Consider the following 16,345-nt stretch of genomic DNA (forward strand, 5'->3'; position numbering starts at 1 on the left):
AGGCTGGGCTCTTTCCTCCTCCCACAGCTCTCTATCTTTACAGGCTTTTTTCTTCCTAGCCTATATCCAGTTCCTTGGGCTATTCCTTGGGGAATTTAGAGAATTAGAGAATTCCTGTAGAGAACTGAGAGCTATACCCACTGAAGGCACTGAAAACCCTCAACCCATTTGGGTTCCTGGGCTGCCTGTACAGGTAGGCCTTGAGAAAGAGGTGCCAGGAAACTCAGTCTTACTTCAGTCAGAGATGAACATGAAGCCACCTGTGTTGTTTTATTTTTTCCTAATCCCAGTTTTCCTTGTTTTCAGATGCTGTTTATTCAAGGCACTAAGAATGTTACAGACACCTGCATTTGTGACCACATTTGTTAACTAGGGGCTTTGTTTGTTGTTGTTGTTTTTATGTATGTATTTCATGCACTAGAAAGGTGCCAGACCTTTCTATTGAGACTGTATTATTTATTGGTCTGGTGTTTTTTTAAAAGATATATAATTTAAATGTAATAGATGTTAATGTATATAATTGTATTTTGGCATTATGTAAATATGTATTTTTTCTATAATGTTTATATTAATATTAAGCTTCAGATAATACTATTTTTTCTTATCACAGTTTTTATGAACTGTTCTACGTAAACTATTTTAAATTGTATGGCTAACAGGACTGCTGCCTTTTGAGCAGGTTATGTATTGGCATTGAACACACAGGAAAAATCCTACAAGGAAAGCCTCATTTTTTATTTTTTTTAACTAGTTCAGTGTTTGTGAGATGAAATAAGCTACTATTAGGAAAGGGAACAGTAGTCCTGCATAAGAGTTACAATGCTACTTTTCACTTTAACCTTACTGCTTGTGATCTGACCAAAATGGATGAAATCCATGCCACCATGACATATCTTTTACAGAACTCATTAACAGCCAAGTAAAACAGGGTCCACCTCACTAGAAGCAACTGTTTCAGTCTAATGTGACATAGTAGAAAAATATCAAACAACACATGCTGCCTTGAAGTCTAGCTGGCCTTTCCCCACACACGTGCTTTGAGGGGAACAGGTCCCATCCTGATTTCTTTACACTGGTTTAAGAGAGCAGAATCAGACCACAGCCTGTGTCTGTGCACTTTTACTTGCATACAATTACAGTAAGAAAAGTTTTTAAGAAAACACCTCATATGCTTATATTAACAGACCTATGAAGATGTAAAAGCTGTCAGCTTCCATAAGTCATTAAAACAGTGATGTACCATGACAGCACGGGAAGTAGAGGGGTTAGAAACTTACTGAAATAAAGACATACAAAATATATATCCCACAGTTTGCACAACTGGCTTTGGCTTTAAGCTGCGTGCAGTATAGCTGCCTCAGCCCAAGTGCTGGTCTCCTTCAAATGCTGTTTGCTTTCACAGAGGGAAAGCATGGCCCCAGGATGTCCTCACAGAAGGACTCCTCCACTTAGATATTGCCTGATGTCACCGCTGCAAGGGCAGATGGAATAGAAGGCTCATCATAACCCAGGGGATGTGCTCTCACGATGAGAGCTAATCATCACCCTGTGCTAATCATCAGATGCACTCAGAGCATCCTGTGATTAGCAAGAAGTGTAATCCAACAGCACCCACCAGGTATCCTGCCCAGCCAAGCAGTTTAGGAACATCCTCTTTCCTCTCCAAAAGAGGCTTTTCCTTCAAGGAACTGATTTGAACACTCTGCTCAGCTGTTCTTTGTCTTTGAAGAGCATTTTATAAATAAATAGAAAAGAGGCAGCGCGCAGTTCATCTCCTTCACATGTAGGAAGTGTTTGGTAGTTCTTTTATCTATTCATTCCTTCTTTGCTTAGAAAACCCTTAGCCTGCTTCTGAAGACAAGTGCCTAGATTCCACTTCTATTTTGGAGAGAAATCAATATTTCTGAAGGCCTCCAGAGAACCAGCCAACGCATCCAAGTGCCTTAGTTAGAAACTGCAGTGACTCTGGGAGAAGATGACCGTGACTTCACCGTGGAAGTGTGACTTCACCATTGGAGCCACACTCTCCCTGTGTGACGATGGGTGAAGAAGTCTGCAAGGTTTCTCTGTCAGAGTTTTCTTAAATCATTCTAAAACAGAACCAGAAGACTGTGCACATCCAAGTCACTCAGGTTCTCCTGCAGAGAAAGAAACAGCCTGATAGTGCCTTTTCCTTACTCCACCTGGAGTCTCATCCTTTCTTGTCAAATACCCTCGGCTGCCTCAGAAGCAACCTTTCATATCAGCTTTCACATCTGCTCAGAACATGTAGGCTCAGAAAGCTTGTAGGTATCTGTATGAAAATGCTGCTTCTTCCTCCTGTACGCCCCTATTGGCCCCCACACAAACCTGATTCACCACCCTTAGTGGGATCTGAAGAAGAAGGGACCAACATTGCAGCAGAAGCCACCTTCACAGAGGGAAGTGTTGGCAAAAGCACAAGGAGGGGTGCAAATTTTCTGCAGGCCTCTTCTCTGTTTCTTGTGCTGCAGAGACTCCAGGTTAGCAGGCAAGGACAAACAGGCATGGCAGCTTTAGATTGATCATTGGGTCTGCTAATAACAGCTGAACTTAGGGCATCATGGAAATTGCTTTTGTGCTACGTGCGCTGCATTTAGACCTTTCTTTCTGTGGCAGTGGCTGCAGAATGAAGCTCATGTTAGTTACCAGCCGTACAACAGCACTGTGAGGTTGTACCACGTGTGCTCTGTAAATGAGCTCACGCGATGTATTACGGGGTCATTCTGTATGCTGAGGGAAATGGAACTCGCTCAATAACGCATGATTGGATGGCAGCAGTCTGATTGCATACTACTATATATGTATGTTGTTCGTGGTTTTCAGACGGGCACATCATTCAGCTCTTTATTTCAGTGTTGTTTCTCAGAGGGAACTCTGTAGGGAACACCTATAGAGCTCACAAATCCACACCCAAAGTGACAGTGTCGTAGCAAACACCTTTTCTCTCAGCTCATAATGGACACAGTGCATAAGCCTCTTCCTCCTCATCACTTACTAACACGACAGATGACCTTAAGCACTCTGGCACAGTGCTCTTGAACAGCTTCATGTCTCTGCCTAGTTAGGTCATGCAAGAAACTGTACATACACTGCATTGCTCTGGTTCTACTTTCTGGCCAATTCTGGTCCTATGAAACCGGTGTAAATCCACTGAGAATAAGTATAAAGTATCTATGTAGCATTTTTTTTAATGTAAGACACTTACCAGTTTAATTAATTATATTTACTGTGCCTCTAAGCTAAACAACAGAATCAAAGGGAAATTATTAATGTAACAAGAATGGACTTGAAGAAGCCTGTTTACTGAACAAAGATGGCTCTGAAGGAAGGAGACATCCTCTGCTGAAGAGGGTGCTTCTGTTGTGAATGTCCATGAATGATGTTCAGACTTCTCTTCTTGATGTTTCCCAATAATAATGTTATAAAGCAAGGCTAGTGTTATTGCTGATCCATAAGCTAAGATTTGCACACTTGGAGCCCAGTCCTGTGAATATCCACATTGTCCACAAAGCTACCTGAATACCTTACTGAAAGTCAACTGGAATGTTTGTCTGAAAAATACCATGCAACTTGTGAAGCACTTGCAGGGTTGGGCTTTTAGGTTAATTCAAATTTTTGTATTGAAAGTTATTTAATAATGAAAAAAATATAATTAATGTTTTTAATCCGTGCAATACAATTACAAGATCCACTACCGATCATAGAAAAGAAGTAGATTTTGCATAGCTGGAGTTGATAAATGATATTTTTTGTTACTAATGGAACACAAAAGTGGGTGAGAAATAGGCATACTGTGAAGATGTCATAAAAGTGCAACTTTATACATTTTTCTCTGCTGCTATAGTTATTTATACAGCTTATATACGTGCCTAAAATTGCCAGAAATATTATTTTATGCCATGATATACTATGAATTTTCTTTCAGTTGTAGAACAGAGAAAAGAATATGTGTGAGCTTTATGTTTATATTATGTATTGTATATGGTTATCCATGCTTTAATTTAGAAAGCAGAAAGTCAAATACTGAACAGATCGGAGTACATGAGCACTTAGCTGTGCTCATCAGCCTGGGAGATAATATGTGGGCTAAAGGAATGAGCAAATAACCATCTAATCACTGTATTAGTATCTCCTCCCAGGGTCACAGATCAGAGAAACACGTCTGACATTCAGAGATGCAGCCTACAGCAGTTACAGCTTCGATACCAAGGAGTGGCACGTTGGGTGCTTAGGTTTATTCAGATTTCATACCTTTTTTTTTTTTAAACAAAACACATTATGAAATGACAACCCCACCCCTCACGGTCCTGTCACAAATGTGTGGGCTCTGGAGGCTGCAACTTTGAATGAAAGGTGAGTGTGCACCACTGCATGTAGGCAGCTGGCTTTGGACCCTGTGCCCTTCATTGTCTCTCCCAAGCTGACAAAGTCAAACTCCTGACCTGTTGGTATGGCTAAAGCAAAGAGGTCTGTTACCAGTGACCCCACAGATCAATAGCAAGTTCAGACTGGGATATTTTTTTAAGACTGGCAGGAAATACTGGAGACTAGGGTCTCGCTAAATTTAGCAAATACTGTGGAATTTGGGCACAGACAGTGTCAATGATGCTGGTAGATTGATATACATGACTTGGTTGTTTCTTGGTTTATTTGAAAGCTAAAGAAATACTATAAGTAATGTCAAGTAGCTAAATATATATTGCTCTCTACCAGGGCTGTATGTTATAGTGAAAAAAGCCATGATTTTGAAATACAGCTAGCCATAAATTCTTTGCCAGTGCCTGGAGTAAAGTGACTGAAAAATTCTTCAGCACATACTCCATTGTCATATGCTATATAATTACTTATATTTGTGTTCCAAACAAACACTGGGTGAACACAGAATTGTGCTACTCTTGTCAATTTAATTTATGTATTTGTTAAGTATATTTTTATATTTTTAGCTACAGTCAACAAATCAAATATATTTGAGTGTATTTTACACATTTTTATAAATAGTTCATGAATAAAACATTCATTTAAAAAAATCACATCTTTGTCTTCTGTTTGACTGCCTTTGCATTATGGATTTTGTTGTCCTGCTGCTCACAGAAAAGGTCATAAGTGAGTTTGATTTCAAGTGAGATGGTCTTCAGAGAACATTAAATTCATCAGAAGCCTCAGCCTATTGGGGAAAGGGGCTCTGTTGTTGCCTGGATTAGTGCCCATGCAGAAAGATACAATTGTTCCACCCCTCAAGTTCTCTGCCCTTATCCCCAGACAAATTGTCTGGATTATACAATGTGCATTTGAAACAACAGTGCAACTCAGGAACTTGAGTGCCTGTTATTTTAGAGATGTTTTGCAAAGCAGTTGTACCAATTAAGGCTGCACTGGAGCTACATCTCTGTCTACCACCTGAAGATCTGAACCACTCCTTATAACAAATATATTTTTTTCTGCTCCTCCTCTCCACAATGCTTAAAACCCATTAGCATTCTCATGGGTTCAGGGAGCTCAGCAGTAGTATGTTTATTGCCAGTCCTGTGTGTGTCCATTAGTCCTTATTTGTCACCAAAAGTGTTTAGAACAAGGTGATTCAGTTTGTTTTAAAGGAAGAATGATGTATTGGGTTACGCATTGTACTGTGAGCTATTTGCTGAGAGGCTGTGTACTGAAGGCTGTGTTGTTAGATATGTCCTGAGGAAGGTGTTAGATTTTTTTCTTGGTGATGTAAAAGCTTACCTCTTCAGCATACTCCATCCTGAAGCCAATGCAGGCACAGAAAAGCAGCAATAAAGATAATGTATGGTTAGTATCTCTGTGCAGGAGAAACATGGCCAGCACTGCAGACAGGAATAAATACAGATGGTTTTACAAGGTGCAGCACGGAAACAGAAACACAGAGGGTCTCCAACACTTTGGTTTACCAAGAAGACAGAATTTGGTTGGCAATACCAGTACATCAGCAAATGCCACAAGTGAAGATGCAAAGTGCTGCTCACCAAGCCTTTACACATCGCTCATTTAAAATACCAGCCCTGACCTATGCAGACACCCCCCAGCAACAACAAAAGACACATAAAAGAGAAAAACAGCATTCCAATTAGACAGCGAAAATAACATCGTATTGCGGAGGAGTTGCAAAAGCCGGGCATGCTGTTCCTGTCCCAGGGGGGCTTGGTAGCTGTTCTTATCTGCATAAAGAGGCGTGTGTGCCTCCTTCTTGGGGTCTGCCACCTGCAGGTGCCTGACGTTATATCAAAGTGAGGTGTTAGCTGTCATTTGCATCTTCCAAAAACCTCTCCACCACAGGCAGCTGTGCTTCCTGCTTGTGGCTTGGGGTGGCTCCCCAGGGCTGTAGGGCTGAGCAGCTCTCTGTGGGCGTGCAGGCACCAAAAATCCAAGGAGAAGCTTTTTTGCAGACCTCAAAGTATTCAATTCTCCATGCCAAACATCAGCTTGCACCTACAGCTATAGGGTTCCACCCGGGGACCCCAAAAAGGCTGAAGTGCCCCACATGCTGTCACTGACCAGAGAGGGTCCCTACACAGGAGGGTCCCAGCTCCAGGCTGCCCTCCCCGCACACCCCCTTCTGACCCAAATTCCCGGCCACACAGGGTAGCAGGAGGGTGTCCAGCCCCTGGAGGTGCTCCCAGTGGCTGCACACAGCTTCAGGGGACGAAGAGAGGGAGAGAAGTGCCAGTAGGCCCAGCTGTGCCCAGGCTCAGCACCACTTCGCTTCCCCCCTCCACACAGAGGCCTGTCACTGAGCCTCAGGGCCGCGCACCCAGCGCTTGCGGGAACAGCAGCAAGGACAGGCAAAAAGCTGGGGCAAAAAGGGCAGAAACCACCGGTGTTACTGCGGCCCTGCTTGCAAAGCAGCTCAGAGGAGGCTGAACACTGCCAGGAGCCCGGCCGGGGCTGTGAGAGCCGCAGCCTTGGGCAGCAGCCGAACGCCGGGCACCGAGTGTCGCTGGCAGACGCCGCGCTGGCAGGGACGGGCGCCTGTACATGGCCTTCCCCGCGTTCGTGCCAAAATCCCTGCCAAGTTTCACACCATGTCCTTGCTTGTCTTTGGTGTTCGAGCACCCAATCCTCCTCATGCTCCAAATGAGCAGAGACCTGCAGCAGATAACCTTTTACTGAGGGTAAAGGCAGAGTTTTCTTGCTCTCCTCACAGTGCTGAGGCCACAGCTGGTAGCTGGGTGCCACCCAATCTGAGCCCTCTCAATATAAGAAAGGGCCAGAAACCAGGTATTTCTGCTCCTACAAGCTCCCCCATTGCCTGAGGAGAGGCACTGTCCTTGCTAAAAGATGGGGTACGGGCAGAAAGGGTGAGCTGGGTGAGCCCCTGCAGGCGGGAGGTGTCTCCCAGCTGCCCTGTTTCACGTGCTGGCTCTCATGGATGACTTTTCTACATACGTGTCTTGGCCAGGCTGGTTTGCACCGGGCCTTAAAACTGGGCATGTTTTGCTGAGGGATGCTGTGGTGGCATCTCAGGTCCAAAGAAGTTTGCTCTGGAGACAGAGCAAATACTAGGAGTGTTTGCATCTGCTCACACACAAACTTTTCTGGTACAGAGATGTCTGGGGCAGACTTCCCCTATAATCACCCATCCTCAAATAACCAAAGGTCAGAAGAACCATACCCCAGTCCTCAAAGACACACAAAGTGATTGGGTTGACAAAGCAGATAGCAAGGCGGATAGCTACAGTGCCAATGTAGATATCCACGGGCTTAAGTAAACTGATTACTATCCCTGTATCCTGGTCATGTTTGGGATGGATGAGGAGTTGAGCTACTTCACCCTGCCAAATGGAGGTGACATGGGGCCACCTCGGGGCCTTCAGCCCCTCACAGCTTTGCTGCTCAGCATTTTCTGAATGAAGCTCAATTCACAGCTGGTGAGAGAGGTGTGCAGCTACAGTCAAGCCACTGATCATCAGACTAGCAGAGTGCTGGGGAAAAATTACCAAGGGTTTCTTAAGGGATGAAAGCAAATGCATTGAGCAGCTCCACAGGACACTACCACTAGATCCAAACAAAAAGGGCTCTGTAAGAAATTCCTTCCCTGTCCATGGCATAGCACACACACAAGCCATTGGGGTGGGGATATATTTCAAATCCATTTGTTTGAGTTGTCAGACACCTACTGGAAGGTGCAAAGATAAGAAAAAGTGTTTCCACTTCGCAAATTTATTACTAGAAATTTTGAAAGTGATCTGTTGCAGCTATAACCTGAGGTCTCTCCTGCTCCCATTGTATATGTGGGACAAACGTGTCCAGTTTTAGCCCAGACCAGGTTTGAGGCTCTAGTGCAGCCAGCACAGAAAGAAGACCCTTCAATTTTGTTTTCCATCCTACAGAGAGTAAGGAAACCTGAAGCTGAAGAAGAGACCAGTGGTATTATGGATAAGAAAGCCCATACTTGCTGGAGATGGCACATAGCAAAGCCTCCAGAATAGAGTTGGTATGAACGGAGCCGCACTGTAAAAATACAGAGTAAAAGTAATCAGATGCAGACAGTAAAGTGAAGGTGCTCTGAATGCTCCGCACAGCCTGGCTAGGGAGGAAAATGTTATGCAAATAAAGGACAGATACAGAAAGGTCCATGTGCTAATTGGGGGCGCTTCTCTTGCCTGTCACTGACTAAAGCAACAGTAATGAAACCACTAGGAGAAAAATATGGGTACTTGCAAAGGCAATAAAGACTTGTATAATGTCCAAAGTACCAAACAGATCAGTAAAGATAGGCTCAAGACACCAAGCATGATAAATGCCAGCCTCCTGTTATCTTATCACTGGATCTAAAAGACACCTGGAGCCAAATTATTTGTGAGCCCAACTTGGAAAACCCGAACTGGCAGACAACTGGAATTAATTAATGCCCTACAGATCTGTGCTAGAAAGACTGGGGAGCACTAAAAATAGCTGAGGAGCCTGTTTCTTACACATCATAACAATTAGGTCTGGTTGGGCTGTGACAAATTTTCTGTAAACATCCTGATGAACAAGCAACTCCCCCAAGCCCCCTCCAGGAGCTCCTGGGCAGCTCAAACCTTGCATTAAAAATTTCAAACGGCAAAAATAGAGAGGGGAAAAAAAGCAAAAGGAAGCGCTGGTGTCAAGTATGTTGTGGTTGATTAGCCAGGGTAGGTGGGAAGATTTCTGATGCTTGACTTAATGATGTTCTGGAGCACGGATTTCTGTTTGCTTTGGTGGGATTAGACCTTAAACATCTGGTTGTACTGAGTCAATTAGAGGAAAAGAAGAAAAGTCAGAAAACACAGTGAGTGCACTTCTACTGCTCTTGTCTAGAGGGCATGTTACTCACCTCTGTTGGGAAAACTGCAACTGGGTAGAAGGGTAAAGAGGGGTAGATGCCCTGGTCTGTTTCAGGAGAGATCTGCTGTGGTAGAGCCTGGCCTGCCCCTCACAACCCCACCAGGATGCCTCAGGAAACGAGGCCCAAACCCAGCTCAGTCCCCAGCCTGACCTGCATCCACAAGGAACAGGGATGCTGGATTTGGAAAAAGGTGGGTCTAATGCTGGCCTTCTCATAGCTGCGAGTGTGGCTGGTGTCTGGGAACACCCCCCGGGGAAGAGAGGAGCACAAAAAGGGAGAACAAGTCTTTGGGCGGCAGGAGGATGCTGGGTTTGGGCCCATGCTCTGTGTTAGGCCAAGTGCTTGAGACCCCGGTGTGGTGGGACTTTGCTGGCTGCTCACACCTCCTGTGTGGAGATGGGGAAGCTGAGGGGTTTGTTCATGTGGCCAGGTCCCCTTTGCTCCTGAAATGCCACTTTGCACCTTCAAACCAAAAGGGAAAATGTGGCGCAGAGCCTTCAGAAAGAGCTTTTCCCCTAGCTGCATCTCCACGTCTTCCTCTCTACTAGCACTTATCTTGATAATTAAATTATACAGCTGAGGAGAGTGATTTGGAAACAGATGGCGTGCAAGATGCTGCAGAAAACAGTGGTGCATTTCACTCTTTCACAGCAGTGTGCAGACAGATTTGGCTGGTATATGGGCCTTGAAGTAGTTGAACTTCAAAATCTGCTTGTGCAGTGGCCTTCAACCAGAAGAAATGAATAGCCCTTTAGCCTCCAACTTGATACTCAATTAAGTTTTAAAATCAAAAGTGGTTTTCCCTGAACAATGTGGCCAGTCTAGTTTGCCACACCAGTCAGTGTGCCCTAAGCGAGGTTCCCACTAAGCTTCAATGACAGTGTCCAAGGTAGGAAATACAGGATTTGGGCAAGGTGGGATATTGAAACAAGCAGTTTAGACAAACCTAGTCCACAAAGTATGGGAGAATGGTCAAAAAAAGAACAAATTGTTAAGTTGTGTGAGAGTAAAACATTAAACATGTGAAGCATCTCCTCTTCACTGCAACATTTCCACCCTTACCGTGACTACACATCCCAAGCAGGCCCCATGCTCCAAGCCCGTTCTCTTGCTGTCCTCCTTGTTTTAAGACATGTAAGACCACTGCATGAACTCAGTGGGGTGAGGAGCAGCTGTCCTCAGCCCTGCTGGCACAACACCAGGCAGCAGGAGCCCACCACTGCCTCCCAGCCATGGCACACACTGTGGGGAAGGAGACCGGGAGATCTTCCATCAATGTGGGCAATGAAAGGGGTGCACCCACGGCATCTGCTGCTGGATCACTGCTAAATGTGTCTTCACTCAAAACTTTGATGGCAAAAGAGATTTTGCTAGATGGGGCTGCTGCCTCCTTCCAGGAAAATAGCACGGTCCTCAGATCCCACCCTCTGACACGATGCTGGAAACTGCCTCGTCCTCGCCATCCTGGTAATGAAAACCATCATGAGAGGAGCCCTCCTGGCAGCTGTTTCCACCACTGAGTGTATTTCCACACAAAGCTGGAGGCAGTTCTCAGAGAGACTAATAAATTGGACATAAAGAGTTTAAACTGTCTGGATAAATAATGACAGATGCCTGGGGAAGGAATAGCAGGCAGAAGTATGAGTTTCGCAGTGCCCGCAGTTCAAAGAAAATTAGTTCAGAATGTGGGGGCATTGTTCAGATGAACAGCAAGGGATAACGCAGCGAGGGGCAGGGGAAGCTGTCGCCTTCCCTGTCATGGTGATCCGCTGCTCCGTGCCAGCACCATGCATTGGGTGCAAGGGGATGGATGCAGACACCGTCATTTGTGGGGAAATGCTGAATCCACCAGCAGAGGTAGGGACCAAGGACGTAGTATCCCTACATTTTGTGTCCTTCTTGGCTGCTGTTTCGTGGTGTAACCCTGCACACAATGCTTAACTCCCGCATACAGCAGTTCAGCTGCATGTAAAAGAAATTCTTGCTTCCTGGGGCTCTGAGGAGACTTACACTCCAATTAAAATCCCTCTTTGAAAGAAGCTATTAAAAATAACCACGCTGCCAGCCCTCTTTTTCCTCACCCAAGGACGGAGCAGATTTTAATACTGCACATTTGCCAGAAAAGGGAAAGCTCTCCTGAAAAGGAAAGCAAACTCCGCATTGTCAGAAAGGCTGCAGCACTTCTTACGGATTGTGGCTTTTGTTTTCGTTTTTTCTTTTCCTTCAGATTTCATATTTCATAATAGCTGCTATTTGAATGGAGAGGGCCAAATTATCAGAACTCTTTCGAGCTCCATAATGAGCGATCCTAACAGCAACATTTGACTTGGCAACATGGTCTTCAAGGTTATTTAGCAAAGCACAGAATGTACATTGAATTAAAAAAAAAAAAAAAAAAAAAAGTGAATTCTAATATGCCTCTGCAAAATAAATATGAAACTAATCAATCCGTCACTTCTCTTTTTGTTTTGGCTGTCAATAAAAGCAACCTTGAAAGTGTAACTGGAGTGTTAGAGAGCGATAGGGCAACAATGCTATGAGGAATGTGAGTTGGTACGGACTGTTTTAGATCATTATAAAGCTAATTATTGAGAGAGACAGCTCAGTGTGCATGAATACAGAATAACGATGAGATTAGTAAACATCTACTGCACGGTGTGGTGCATTTGTGTGCCTGGAGAAGGGTGCTTAAGCAGGAAGGAGCAGGGTGAAACCAGAGCGTGTGTGCCACGCCAGCAGCAGACAGGAAGGAAAGGCCATGCCCAGCTCCTCTCAGGGACAAATCGCTCTGACAGCCGCCCTCTAACGGCACGAAAGGGGCTGGAAGTCACCAAAAGAAAAAGAAATCATCCCCACAAAGTTGTCACATAGGTCAGAATGAAATTTGAGGAGTAGATCATTAGAAGTAGCCCTGGTTTGAAATGCGAAGTTTTGCCCAAACCTTCATTTATTTTCACAGAATCACAGAATTGAAGGGGTTGGAAGGGACCTCAGGAGATCATTGGGTCCAACCCCCCTGCCAAAGCAGGTTCCCTAGAGCAGGTTGCCCAGGTAGGCGTCCAGACAGGCCTTGAATATCTCCAGAGAAGGAGACTCCACAGCCTCCCCGGGCAGCCTGTCCCAGTGCTCCGCCACCCTCACTGTGAAGCAGTTCTTTCATGTGTTGGTGTGGAACTTCCTGGGCTCCATCTTGTGGCCATTGCCCCTTGTCCTGTCCCCACAAACCACTGAAAAGAGGTTGGCCAAATCCCTCTGTCTCCCACACCTCAGGTATTCACACATGTTGATGAGATCCCCTCTCAGTTTTCTTTTCTCCAGGCTGAACAGACACAGGTTTCTCAGTCTATCCTTGTAGGGAAGATGCTCCAGGCCCCGTATCATCTTTGTGGCCCTCCACTGTACTCTTTCCAGGAGATCCCTGTCCTTTTTGTACCGTGGAGCCCAGACCTGGACACAGTACTCCAGCTGAGGCCTGGCCAGGGCAGAGCAGAGCAGAGGGGGAGGATCACCTCCCTTGACCTGCTGGCCACGCTCCTTTTAATGAGTGACATTTTGCTCGATCATAAAGCAAAACAAGCTAAAAAACAACACATCAGCCCTGTGTTTCCCCAAGAAGTCACTGAGTGGCAGCTGCTGAAGAGAAGGCCAGGGCATCAGGGCAGGCAGGTGCTCTCAGCGCTTCCTGCACCACGCTGCTGAGTGGCATCGCCCCTGGCAGCTTTGTGGTCACATTTCTCCTTGCCGAGAAGCTTTCTCCCCCCAGTATTTGCTGTACTGCTCCCATCCTCATTTACTAGTTAGTATTTTTCAAAAATAGAAAAGACATTTTAGTCTTCTGATAACGCTCTTAGCTGCTCATCTTTGCTTTTGCTTCCTCTGCCCATCAAACTGCTGCTCATAAACCTCCTGATCTGACATATTTTAAAAATTCAATTAATTTGCCCTTTACCTTGCCATGTCATATCACGAGTAAAGCTGCTGAGACTCCTCACCCCACACCTGCGCTCAGCATCTCGCAGTTCATTATTGCTCTGTGCTGACACTTCTTCGGCCCATTTTCAGTCTCCCCGAGCTTGTTGCCAGCCTGATATAAATTAATTTCTTCAATAAGTTCCCGAGGCATTATTTAAAATGCTCCCTGTGGTGTATTGCTTCCCGTATGTCTCCATTAGTCTCCAGTTTGACTGTAAAGGAGCAGCAAAGTTCACAGGACACTGCCTGCTTTTAACGCAGCAGAATCGCTGGCTGCTGGGATCCACTCATCTGGATGTTTGTAGGTTCACAGCATACCCTCAGTGGCTTCGATGAGGAATGAATATTAATCCATCAAAAGCCAGAGATGCTAGCTAATTCCAGAATTTATTTTTTTCCTTAGGTTTCAGGCCAATTTTTCATGATTTTTCGGGAGAAAAATCACCCGGGCATGTGAAGTGCTTTGCCCAGAAACCACCACCAGCTGCTGGGGGCTGCTGAACAAGCAGTTACAGAAAAGAGCTGAACATTTGATTTTTTCCTGCTCCTTTTAGTGAATGATAGTTGGCATGCAAGTAGGAAAAGGGACAAACAGCTTGCCAGCCAAAATGTTACGGAAAATTTATAGGTTGCGGGTTCATATTTGACACTGCATTAACTCATTAAATTAAATTACGGGCGGATTACTTTTTTTTTTTTTTAAGCAATACCAAAGGTGATTCAAAAGGTGATTCAAGTAACTTTTACTGCATTTCTGGGAAAGTAATTTCAAACGGATTGCTGTGTGTGCTACATGCTGTGTGTCAGGGTACCAACACCGCGCAGCTTCACAGGCACCAGCTTGGGTCCGATTCATCTGCTGGGGCCCTGACCTGACAAGGCAGCGTGGTGAATCACACACATCTTCCCTCCAAGGTTTCCTCACTCACACTTTCTGCACTTTCTGCAGCAAAGATTAAGCTCCACGTATCATTGCAGAAAACCCCTAAGAGGGTGGAAAGGGGAGGGCTTTGCTTCTGACTGGGATTTACTGGAGGAGCAGCAGCTGTTCCTTGCTGAGGAAGAGGTGGGTTTTGACTCCCAGAGATATTACACACGGAATTTGTTGCTAACTCCAGCTATAGGATTTTTGCCAGAGACCACAAGAAACTATTCACTGGCTACACTGAGCTTCATCATTGGGAATTCTGCTGTGCTTCATTTTGTCTGATTAATTAAATAAAAGCCATCACCTGAGTTTTGTTTTGTTTTGTCCTCACTTTTCTTAATCCAGGTGTCTTCTCCTCTTCCATGAGGAAATTCTTGTCTTTAAAATATTTATTTCTGACCATTTAGGCGAAACTGAGCAGAAACACCATCTCAGTGTCCAGCTCCTGCATTCGCAGTGCTGAGCAAACAGGCTTGCGCAGCACATTTCTGCCATTAGCAGGCAATCTGGTGTTGTGTTAAACCCACTCAGATGTTGACTTTGAGATTTAAAATAGTTTTGCATTTTCAAGCAGCCCCTCAAGTGAAAGTTTTTTTAAGCACCGGCCAAACTTTCCCCTTTCACATCTTCCACCTGCGCTCACAGGGGACAGCCAGCGCGGGTCGAGTGCCTTGGTCCCAGGGGTCTAGGGACACCGGTGGCAGCGGGAGCAGCTCTGCAGTCCCCGCAGGGACAAATTGCTCGACAGACAACGCTCCAGTGACTGCTTCTAAAATGAGCCTAAGATGTTAGCAGAGAAAGATGCTGTGTCAACAAAATGATTTAATTGCACCACATGAAAGAGAAAGCGGGGCATGCTAAAGCTGAGCGACAGAGAGCATGACGGAACAAAATTCCTCAAAGCAAGAGCGCATAAATATTGAATAAAATGGAAAAGGCAACTCTGCGGATGGCTCTGAAGAAAGCAGACATGCTGGCTGTGGATACACTTCAGAGAATATGCCACAAAAACTGGAAAAACACAAAGCCAAGGGGGAAATCAGTGTATAATCCTCTGCAAGGAAATCCCCAGCTTCCACCAAGTATGGGGATTAGAAAGACATTTCTGAATCAACAAAGTGCGGGCTGTGACAGAACAGTGAATTTTAGGATTTTTTTCTCAGCATCACACACCCGCTTGGCAGAGATGGGTACAGCCTGGCTTCGTGTGCCAATTTAGATGTTTAACTTGTGATGTTAATCTCTCTGCGGAATGATTTAATATTGTCCCTGCAGCCATGACTGACTTCCAGACGCCCTTGAAAACCATGTTCCTACCACACTTAAAGACACAACTTACAGCTGGGTGAGCTGCATGAACTCAATGCGCTTCTTGCCTTTTGCTCAGAGAACCACTCGCACACAGTTCACGCACAAAAGCTTCTGGAGGAAAGACAGAGAGGATTTTGTTAATCTGGATTTGTAAACCCCAAGCTACTGGCTTGACAGTCTGGATGAATCTGTGTCACCACACCTCTCCTTCTCTTTTAGGAAGACACAGGACACACACGTGCAGAAAGCCACGGCCATTCCCCTTACCTGTAAGAGGTTACCAATAGGGAACAGACAAGGTGAACTCAGCACTGCTTACACATAACACAAAACTGCCCCTATTAAATGTTAGGGGCTATAAATTTGGAGGCTTTTTTAAAAAATAAAAATAAAAATCCCCAAACCACACACATGTAATGCATGTAATGTTTCAGAATCACAGAGGATGCAGGGAGGCCACGCTGAGAAGACGTGAGACGTCGGCACACTCGCACACGCCAGGCTGTGTGCCCTGTTTACCCTGGCAATACATTTACTGCCCATCTTTTCTGCAGGCTGAGATGGCACCTCCAAGTAATAGGCATCCTGGTGGGGATGGGGACCAGAGGATGCTCCAGAAATCACCTGCAGTGCCCCAAGGATGAGGTCGGGCAAATCTGGTTGTATGGGCAGGGGCAGGGAAAGCCCTGCAGGGAGTGAGCCCACAGATCCAGAGCTCCAGAGCTCCAGTGGGGCAGGGCTGGGGGCCCCCGTCAGCCCCAGGGCTGGTGTCCTTCCCTTGTCAC

The 16,345-nt window shown here is 45.4% G+C and overlaps 1 protein-coding gene across 2 annotated transcripts in view; it reads left to right on the top strand.

Moving 5' to 3' along the window:
• Positions 1–5,051, top strand: part of PTPRB (protein tyrosine phosphatase receptor type B) — a 62,597-nt gene extending 57,546 nt beyond the window's left edge. For both annotated transcript variants that reach the window (XM_068669206.1, XM_068669207.1), the window contains one exon: positions 307–5,051. In XM_068669206.1, the coding sequence (XP_068525307.1) occupies positions 307–329 (23 nt within the window). In that variant the 3' untranslated portion in view covers positions 330–5,051. The remainder of the gene's footprint in view (positions 1–306) is intronic.
• Positions 5,052–16,345: the final 11,294 nt, after the last annotated feature.

This window comes from Anas acuta, chromosome 1, assembly GCF_963932015.1.
Source record: "Anas acuta chromosome 1, bAnaAcu1.1, whole genome shotgun sequence".
NCBI lineage: Eukaryota > Metazoa > Chordata > Aves > Anseriformes > Anatidae > Anas > Anas acuta.